At 40.3% G+C, this 10,478-nt stretch overlaps 1 protein-coding gene across 2 annotated transcripts; it reads right to left on the bottom strand.

Moving 5' to 3' along the window:
- Positions 1-2,173: 2,173 nt before the first annotated feature.
- LOC149287834 (ubiquitin carboxyl-terminal hydrolase 14-like) lies at positions 2,174-9,746 on the bottom strand. Of its 2 annotated transcripts, XM_089492396.1 has the most exons (16): positions 9,731-9,746; positions 8,554-8,699; positions 8,221-8,253; positions 7,678-7,782; positions 7,358-7,461; positions 6,953-7,011; positions 6,670-6,800; positions 6,492-6,572; positions 5,888-5,970; positions 5,407-5,521; positions 5,176-5,241; positions 4,952-5,044; positions 4,251-4,379; positions 4,067-4,121; positions 3,033-3,140; positions 2,174-2,325 (listed from the first exon to the last, which is right to left on the bottom strand). In XM_089492396.1, the coding sequence occupies exons 1-16, from the start codon at positions 9,744-9,746 to the stop codon at positions 2,174-2,176; spliced, it is 1,476 nt and encodes a 491-aa protein (XP_089348522.1). The 2 variants fall into 2 exon arrangements, with proteins under 2 accessions (XP_089348522.1, XP_089348523.1); XM_089492397.1 differs by lacking the exon at positions 7,678-7,782.
- Between the last annotated feature and the right edge of the window lie 732 nt (positions 9,747-10,478).

Genomic DNA, 10,478 nt, shown 5'->3' with positions numbered 1-10,478 from the left:
TTTACATCTCTTGGTAAGGAAGGTTCCACTACGGTATAATATTCCTGTTATGGTGCTAGGACTACCTTACAGGTCCTCCGAAGCTGCCAGAGCTCTTAGCGAAAATGGTATTATGAATAAAAAGTGATTCTAGTGTAAACTGAGGTTAGACCTGCAATTGAAATCAATTCTCCTGCTCTAGGGACTGAATCCCATTATCACCAGAAAGAACAGCTTGAATCTTCATGCCTGATGAAGGGAAAGTAATCATCATAAAAATGCCAATGGGATCGCTGTGGGCTCCAGTAATACAAAGCACATGTCCAGTTAATTTTTAATAAACCTTAAAAGGCACATTTTAGCCATGATATGCACATTTATGTACTTTAATATGTGTGATAGCTGATTGTACTGCCCCCAGCAGCATTACAAGCAGGTTATAGGTCTTATAATCAATACAGCTTGTGTTCAAGGACAAATCATGGATGTTAGTTGTTAGGAGCCTGCGCTAATGTAGCGACTGTTGTACATAAGGCTTTACATAAATGGAGATTGCCACAATTTCGTCAGATTAAGTTTAAACACAAAAACCAGCGTTGAGTTAGTAGATTAATTTCTGATAGCCCGCAGGGGATATCCTGTCCTCCGATGACCTTCCAGGTTACGTCAGCAGTGACGCAACCCGGAAGGGAATGCCCGATCGCGCGTTTGCAACTGCGCGATTGGGCAGTTTCAACTGTAACAGCTTACCGGCTTTCATGCCGGAAGCTATGAGAGATCGGGCAGCAGAAAGCCAGCGACGCCGGCTTCTGCTGCCAGGGGGGAGTCCAGGCTGTCAAACGACAGCCTGGTCTCCCATGCAGCGGCAGGGATGTGTCCCTGACGCTGCACCGGGACGTCCATAGGGGTTTCTTTGTGGGCGTTTTTTGGACGTCCCGGTACGTCTATAGGGGAATGAAGGGGGTTAATATTGCAATAGGCCTCTTGTAAGCCTCCCTGACCAGTTTTCGTCTTTTCATCACTTTTGGAGGGACGCCCAGTTCTTGGTAATGTCTCTGTTGTGCCATATCTTTTCCGCCTGATGATGACTGCCTATACTGTGTTCCATGGACTATCTAATGCGTTGTACCCTTCTCCTGACTGATATCTTTCAACAATGAGATCCCTCTAATGCTTTGGAAGCTCTCTGAGCACCATGGCTTTTGCTCTAAGCAAATATCAGGTAAATCCTACTAGAACAGCTGAGCTTTATTTGTGATTAATCAGAGTCACTTTAAATGATGGCAGATATGTAATGACTTCTATTTAACATGAGTTTGAATGTGATTGGTTCATTCTGAGCACAGCACCAGTTATAGAAGGGTGTGTACACTTATGCAACCAGGTTATTGTGAGCCTCTCCCCTACCCCAAGATTTCAGTTTGTTTTACAATTGAATTGTTCAGGTTATAGGTCACATTAAAAGGTGTATAAAGTTCTGACATTTATTTTTGTCTCATTCTTTAAAATCACAAGAACCTGGCATTTTAACAGGGGTGTGTAGCCTTTTTATATCCACTGTAACTATAGAAAAGGTGGCATTCCCACTGAACAGGGATGTCAAGAAACCAGAGCACAAGATGGTTCACAATTTTATTCTGAAGTTACAAAACGCCAGCAACAGCTTGAACCAAACGGTCAGGTCGGAAACGTGATTAGAAATGTCATGGGCAGCAGCACTGTTACAATGAGGCAATATTCACCCCTTCTCCTTCCTATCAGAAAAGGCAAGGACAGTTGGTACTGAGGCATCATCCATGCAATATAACAATGAATGCTTTAGGTGTGCAATAAATATTTTTTAGTCCCAAATAATAAGAAAAAGGAGAAGGAAAAAAAGCGTTAAAGCACCACTGGACAGTGGGTGGGCCACCAAGGCATTGGTATTTTTCAAATATTTAATTAAAAATTAATTATATTAAGACTTCAACAATACATATGGTTTTACATCTTGCCCCCAAGCAGCAAATTGTTTGGGCGCAGCTCAACGGGTAGCACGGAAACTGTAGAGCGAACTGAGCAGACAATGCACAATTCCATCTCAAAAAGAGAGGAAGAGGTACTCGGGTAAAAATAAAAAGGGACTCTTAAGTGATCCTAAATAGGGAACATTTATTTCACACCTAGGTAAAGATGACTAAAATGGCAAATGTCATTATTGTTCAGTTTCCGCATCATGCGCGTCAATTCGGCGAGGCCCGTATAGTAGAACGTAAGCTATGTGCCAGTCACCTCCTCCAGACAACCTCAGAATATCTTCTGGAGTCACAATGCTTACTTTGTCATCGTCAAACTTAATCCATTCATCTACAAGAAAGGAAAGTTATTTGCAAGCAAAAGTGGCAGCTTAAGAGTTATTTGATCTGTAACAATATAAACATACATGCATTTAAATACACTTCTAACTCACACGGAACATTAAAATACAACACGGCACTCAGATCTTTGTTTAATACAGAAATCATAAGTGCCCCACAGGCATATAGAGGTTTTCTACATATGAAGTTATCTCCCATTAGTTTGGCTACAAATCCAACCAGCACATTGCACACAATATGGTACACATTGCACACAATATGGTACTTGATCTTTGAACATACATTTATTTTTGGTTGGGTGCCGATGGCTGTTCCTATCTTACATCAGCAGCTGTTGTATGCAGGCTGTGCTCAAAGCTGCCGGCACATCCACACGAAGTAACCAATACGTAATCAGACATTTTGTGTGTCCTTAAGTGCATGTTCTCAGCAAAGAATTCTTAGAATTCAGAGCACAGCTGGTCTCACTCAAGCACATATAATCGGCCTAAGCATTTTATTTAGATTTTTGTACGAAGGAGGCGTTTGTCACTTTTTTTGCTCATTATAAGTGTGCTGAATCTGTATAGTAACACGGATTCACTACACAGTAGTAACAAATTCATACACGTTCCCTATTAATTGACTTTTAGTAAACTATACTAGGTGGTGATCACCATGCACATCCTACCAAAAAGTATGAAATTATATAATTACCCTGTTTTCTCTTAACCCAGGAAACATAGTGCCCTGAAGAACTTGATCTTCCTTGATGAGTAAGAACTGCCTGCAGCTCGTAATAACCACAATTATTAGAACCAACATCTGGAAAAGAGACAATAATGAAATAGTATTACATTATATATATATATTATAGGTTGTGAAAAGCATCTGCGAGCAAAGAATTTTGTAATAAGCTGGTTTATTACATTCCATGATTGCGTTGCTATTGACATTAACTTGTTCGCATTGTTGTGTTTGTAACAATAATGTTCTTTTTGTTCTTTTCCACAAACAAGTCCATGTATGGTTGAGACTACTTGGCCTGATGTAACCAACAAAGTGAAAATGCCAGGGCTTAAAACAATTGTAAAGCAGCAACACAAGCCAAACAGCAAATACAAGATAAACACCAACAAATGGCAAGCTATCCAATTTACAACACTTAAGAATGCAGTAAGATTACTTTAAGCTTTCAGCCATGTCTTAACACCTCTCATTTTGGGTTTTTAAAAACACCTCCTTGCTACAAAGTGCAAACACCAGGTTAAACGATCAATCACCTACGACTGTGTCCTTTACTTTTTTTGTGTCATCGACAGGTAAAACTACCCAAATGATAACAAGAAAGACGATGATTGGGATTTTAACATGGCAACAACCAAAAATGTTGCATACGTCCCCACATGAATGGCTGCGAAGTTCGTTCTGAAACTTTTTTGCTAAAACAAAACTATATACTTCACCAGCACCTCTAACTGTGGCTTATCATTCTAAACGCATAGTGATGCTGGTTTAATATTAGATTCAAGTAGTTCCTTAAGCAATACATAAGGCAGGCTGACGTTGAACAACCAAACATCAGTCACAATTTGTGGGAAACTAAAGAGATCAAAGGATTTCAAGTTCATGAGACAGATCCAATGGTTTGGGTAGATAAAGTATTCTATTCTATGTGAGAGATTATTTCAGTCTACAGACAATATATTCACGATATTACTACCATGGGGTAATCGTTCATCTGCACTTACCATCTGGAAAGGCAAACGGTTCAAACCGAGCTTCTTTTTGCACCACTTTGTTTGCCTAGAAAAAAAAAAATGCAGTTATGTTTTATGTATTTTTTTTTATTCCATTTAAAAAAAAACTCTTAAATCTGCGCCAACTTGCAACAATGCATCCCTTACGGCGAACTGTAATTTGCCACGTGCTTACTTTCTGTGGTTGTGCAGATACTTTTTTATCTTCTAACTCCTTAAACTTTGAACGATATGGCACCATTTTTTCCTGAAGTTCCGCAGTACACAACTCATATATATCCAGCATAAGAGGAAATTTGACATCCTAGGGGAAAGAAATAAAGCAACAGAATAAGAGCCTACTTGGTGGAAATGTTAAAAGGGGAACTACTACATGTGGTTTAATGTGTATTGCTTTATGGCGTTTCTAATCAAGCGTTCTGAAAGAAACATCACACAATATTGTTTGCGGGAGATCATTCTCAGTCTACCGTTATTATGACAACGCTGCAGGGCTGACAAATGCAGACCGTGAGGCACTGAAGCCCAACATTTCCCTTGCAGTGGCTTAATAAAAGAGTGCGTGCTTTAACTGCGTCATACCAACAAAAACTTGTAACACTGGTACATAAATCATTCTTAAGGAATAAAAGTTCCAGTGTCACAAACACAATAAATGAATCCCAATATAAAAACACTTGAGACAGAAAGACAAACTTTCTGCTACATTAAACTACCTCGCAGTGCAAAGCAAGCAGTCAATGGCATTAGATTCTGGACACTCCATAACACAGGATAATATATATATATATATATATATATATATATACATATATATATATATACACACACACACACACACACATCGTAGAAGGAGCAGCAGGGATTAATCCATACCTTGAGAACTTTGGCATTTACAGATTCCTTTTCTTTGTAGAAGAATCGGACCATTTGGATTGTCAAGTAAGCAGGTGCACGGCTGATTTTAGCCTGAAATATAAACATCCGTGTTACAAAATACAGCAAGAGCAAACGACATCAGTGTACAACATTACAAACACCGGAGGCTTAGGAAAACACATTGGATTACAGACCATATTCCTAGTTTACGAAACACTCACAGTTTTCATATATAAAGCGTCTCTTTGCAGTGAAGGAGAATGTTTGGTAATTTCATCTTGAAGACGCTGAAAGGCACAATATGAAGCAAGGTGTCAGAATATTACAGACAGCATGACCAATATATACTATACACACACACTATGTCATTATATATATCACACAGAGTATAAATTGAATTGAATGACAGTCAGTTTGATCCTGAGATTAACGGATACGTTGGTATTTCTCACCAGTTTGAGTCCTGTAAACAGATATTTCACTTCCTGGTTTATGAAGCAGCTGAGATTAAGCTGGTTTTCTGTGCTTTTTGTGACTCCCTCCTCTTCCGATTCAATGCATTTCATGCTTTGGGTGCCATTAAGGAAATTATTTGGTAATTGGGTCCTTAAAATGTATTGGTATCTTTTAATGAAGTTCATGTTGTATAAAAATAGGTTACATATAATACATGTATTGGAATCATTTAGACTTTTGTAATGACATTTAGGTTATACATAATAAAAAATAATGCACAAGAAAAAAACTGCAATATATGAAACTTAAAGTAGTTCATTTTTTTCCTCTGTATATGAAAAACATTTCACAAATATATAATCTCAGAATTTACATTTAGAATTAATAATCAGAATCTTAGCACTGCCACCAGAAGGAAAAAAAATCATGGAATCCATTTCACAGAAAATAAAAAAGGATGTAAACAGAAAAGGATACGTTGTCTCAAATTCAATGCCAAAAAACTGATCAATAAAGCTCTTCTTCTTAGCAACAGATGCTGCTGCTGCGGCAGAATCTGTCTGAAATGGTTACAACACGGATTTAATAATGAATGCATAAAAGGTGTGCAAACATGATCGGCACGAGTTACACCAGCACTGCCACAAACGCGAGGAAGAAGGAAAGAGGGAGATGGCGAGCGACCAGTGTAGTATTATACAGATGCATAGAACATTTCCTACCTTCTTCTACCCAAGATTTCATTGTATTTCTAAACAGATTTTTAGAATGTATTCTTTTAAATTCTCCTCCTCGTTAGAAGGGGATACTGGCTGGAGTAGCAGGTTTTGGGGAAGAGGACGTCTATAATATTGTGCTCCAGTGTTACAGACCGATCTCGCTGCAGCCAGCTCATCATTGGGTTTGGGCCAAGAGTTTCGTTAAAGATTGTTATTTTGAAAGTTGAATTTTTTTTTAAACTAAATAAAAGTCCACGGCCTCTTTATTCCAAAGAAATACGTGTCTTTGTTTTATTTCTTAACATTGTTTTAATATTTACAGTTTAAATGGTTACAATATCCCTTACAACTACATGAGTTACCTCCATATCCGCATCCCCTTCCGCTGGTTCTAGCTTCTGCTGTAGCACCTTCATTACTTCCATCCAACATTCATTGGCATCCTGAAAAACACACAAGGTTGGGATTGTCCCCGATTGAATCACTGACATCAAACCATGGCCGGCGGCTACTTAGAAGCTGGGACAGTAAAATGTCTACCTGCTGCATATACTGTCCTTGGTCGCCTTTCTCTGCAAACTGCGGGAAGGCCATATGTAGGAACTGGAGAAGAATGATCGGCGGGATACTAGAAGCAGTTTTGTCCATCGATTCAAACAAGTCTCGAAGTGCTGTATAAAAGAGGTAAACAAGACTACTGAAAACTGTGCGTCGTAAAGGGTTAATACTACATTCCACAATGTATCTTAATATATATAGTGCAATGTTCTGGCATGATATTTAAAGTAACGGTTAAGATAAAAAATATAAAGGCACCACAAACCTGCGGTGATATACTGAGCAGAGGCCAATTCACCGGAAGCTCTCATGGCACCGGCATACCTTAAAAACAAAAAACAAACAAACCAGTGTTTACATTGAAATGTACAATGTGAAAACAACTAAGAAATGATACTGTAGTTTTTCTTTAATGCTTGGCTGGTTGTAGGGAGTATTTTCCTTTGCGCCATTCATAGCATGGCCTATGTTGTGAAGCTTTCACACAAGGAAGCACCAATAATATGAAATGTTATATAGAGCATCACAGATCCCGTAACCGTATGATAACCACACCGTTAGAAATGATTTGTAGAACACGATAGCTACTTCCAATTGAATCGATCGGATTGTACGTATACCAAGGACAGCAGGAGACACTGATATAAAGAACTCCACACAGTTCTCCCACCTCTTAAGTGATTCCTTCAGCTCAGGCACCGAGCGTAGACACTGCACTGTAGCATTCATATAACAAGTGTTTCCAAGGTTAGTTAAACCACAAGGCAGCTCCATCTACATGGAAAAGAGGAAACAAGGAACCTATGACTTCAAATGACCTTTGACTGCCAGGAGGATATGTATTGCAAATTATATTAAGTTTGTGTTTTAAATAAACAAAAAAGCAGCAGACTACTATGCTCTAGTCCTTGCACATGAGATCTACTGTACAGCGCTACGGAATTTGATGGTGCTATATAAAACACTACATAATAATAATAATATACTTACAGCAGACGCCAGCTGCTCTTCTGTCATATCTTCAACAAACACAGGCCTCACTGCAGGCTCCTCGGGAAGAGCCTCAGCCGAACCCATCATCAAAAAGCTCATGTCCTGAAAGCAAACTCATGTAAAGTCACAGCTGTGATGCAGCTCTTACTGACTAAGCAAACCGTTTTAATGAACGCAAAAAAGGCATTTACACCCCCAGTGAAAGACAAGCAAATCATTTGTCTGGAAGTATCCTTCTCCTAGGAAAATAATGTCATATGTAGCTAATAACTGAATTTCATGTTTCAACAACAATATATAGCGTTGTTTATACATAATGTATACATCATAGCCCTTGCTAAATAGCTCAGTAATGACATTGTAATCATGCGTGCTAGATTCTCAGATTCTACACTGTATATGTAAGAGAGGTTGCAGGTAAAACTACTAATAATGTAAATCCACACACTAAAGTGTTCACATTTAACCCCATTTCTGCATTAAAATACAATTCCAATACTACATCACGCGCAAACATCGTGGTCCGCAAGCGGTACTTACGTTTTTTAACTTAATTTTACCCCATTCTTCATCCTGTGTTAAAAATAAAACGAAAGACGGACATAATGTTTACATGGGTATTAAATAAGACGTATGACATTAAATATATATTAAAGGGTTTGGGCTACTTTGTCCCGCTGCCAATAACCAAAGACTGTTTATCCCAAATATTATCATATTCATAGTTCTTAAGAGTTGCCTGCAAAGTTTTTCTATGGAAAGCTTTAGATTAACAGACAAAACAAAAAAGATGGCAAGAATTGCTTTTCTTCCCCAAAACGAACAAACACATATTGTTAAGACATCCTCGGTGGGCTTGGTGCCGCAGCGTACCTTCAGCGTCCCTCCTTTCACCATCACTTTCTGTCTGTCGGGCTGCACTCCGGTCAGAGCAAAGAGCTGGGCCTTGAAAACCATAGGCGGCTCATCGGAGTTCAGTTCCACGTTCTCAAACTTCTCCTTTCCCCACTTGACGTTCACTAGAAGTGCAAAAGAAATCACACGCTTTACTCACAACAATAAATAAACGAGCAGGCGGTTCTGTCCATGGGATCTGCTTTATTCGTAGAGAAGTAAACAATAAGAGCGATCCGCACATCGACGCCGGTAAGAAGCTCTATCAAGCCTGCAGCCAAAATAAGAACTTTACATTCAAATGAGCGGTGCGGCTTTATCTTTACGGGAAGCCCAGACGTCATCTGGAGCAATAAAGCGGCTGTGTTTCTTCAGTGCTTGCCTATCATAACCATATAGGCGAAGGGGCAGGGGAATCGGCAAAGGGGCAGGGGAATCGGCAAAGGGGCAGGGGAATCGCGTGACAAATATTTAGACAAAGTTAACATATCTGAACTTTTGGTGATCCCAACGCCACATTACGTCGCCACTTTGTTTCAACGCAATATTTATGGCGTTACTGATGAAAACGACGCGGCTGCCACACATCTATCTAATGCAAAAATCAGGTAGTAACACATGACTGTACGCGATTGTCACACACGAACGTAACAGCTTCGGCAGCAGACACACAATGATGACAAACATCGCATGTATGTGGATGTACGCTGCTGCAGGGACAAGCAAAGATAGACTGAGAATGTGCCAGATGTGGCAATCATACACAACGGCATCTGATCCTGTGCCAAAAGTGTATATATATGTATGTGTGTATATATATATATATTCGCCTGGGAGCAGGGCCCTGGTAAACTAATGTAATGATATGTCTTAGTCCGTCAGTGTACGTGTACGTGTACACACACACACACACACACACACACAATTAGTCGCGGTAGAACACGACCCGTGTAAGGGCAGAACGAAGGGCGTGTGCGGGTGACGCTGAGGTATAGAGGATAACGGCATGTTATGGGACTTAGGAGCCTAGCGGCTCTCTAAATGTTCCTAATAACTAAATGTCAGTCACCCCTCCCCCGTACAGGTAACTGCGGTCTCTTAGCGAGCGGCTCAAGGCTGAGTACCGCCCGACCCCCTTTCCCGGAGCCCCGGGTACCTGTATACAGGGGCATGGTGGGATTGGAGCTCTATAGCAGGTTAATCTGATGATGTCTGCCACTCGCCAGGGCCTCGCTCTCTAGACGTCTCATTCAAACAGGGCCCCGCACAGCGGTGACACTGCGAAATCACACGGCGAACCCAAATGCCAGCCAATAAGAACAAGCCGAGAAGTGACTCAGCCAATCACTGACCGGGAGGCCGACGGTGCCACCAATCACTATGCGAAAAGCACAGAGTCTGTCAAATCATTGCGAGCTTCCTTCCTCTGTTCACCCGGAAGGAATAAGATAGCTGCTTCCGCGTGAGTCACGTGCAGAGTGAGAGTCACGGCTCCGGTGGAAATTGTTGTTGGGGTTATTAGTCACTCTTAGGTGGAACAGCTGGCCTTAAAGCGGAGTCATTTCTACTTGATGGCGTATTTTAGCGTTCTAAATAATGACGTTGCTTCCTTTTTATGTATTTAATCAAACAATAGTCTACTAGGCAAATTCTCCACAAAAAAAGAGCGTTTCCTTTTTAGGAACCGCTGTAATGTTGCTGGAGATGATCTGTTGGTTATCTAAGGGCTTATAGTCTAAGCTTTGAGCTGCTAGATTTCGTTTTACTTTACTAGTGGATAAATTGAGTGGGCCCCCAGCAGAAGCGGTTAATAAAGTGCGAGAACTTAAGTATGCATGGGGTAGACATTAAGCTATCTTGAATCTAAGGTGAGACCTAGGACTGATTAACCCCTCCGATGTACT

Source organism: Sceloporus occidentalis, unplaced genomic scaffold, assembly GCF_023333645.1.
Source record: "Sceloporus occidentalis isolate IW3139 unplaced genomic scaffold, rSceOcc1.0.p SCAF_56, whole genome shotgun sequence".
Classification (NCBI taxonomy): Eukaryota; Metazoa; Chordata; class Lepidosauria; order Squamata; family Phrynosomatidae; genus Sceloporus; species Sceloporus occidentalis.
The sequence above is the reverse complement of the archived record's forward strand: the minus strand, read 5'-3'. Positions and strand labels throughout refer to the sequence as shown.

Coding starts and splice junctions, on each gene's coding strand:
- LOC149287834 (XM_089492396.1), bottom strand. Junction 7,783..8,220: donor GTAAAATTAAGTTAAAAAAC/GTAAGTACCGCT, acceptor GTTTGCTTTCAG/GACATGAGCTTTTTGATGAT. Junction 5,045..5,175: donor ACGCTTTATATATGAAAACT/GTGAGTGTTTCG, acceptor TTTATATTTCAG/GCTAAAATCAGCCGTGCACC.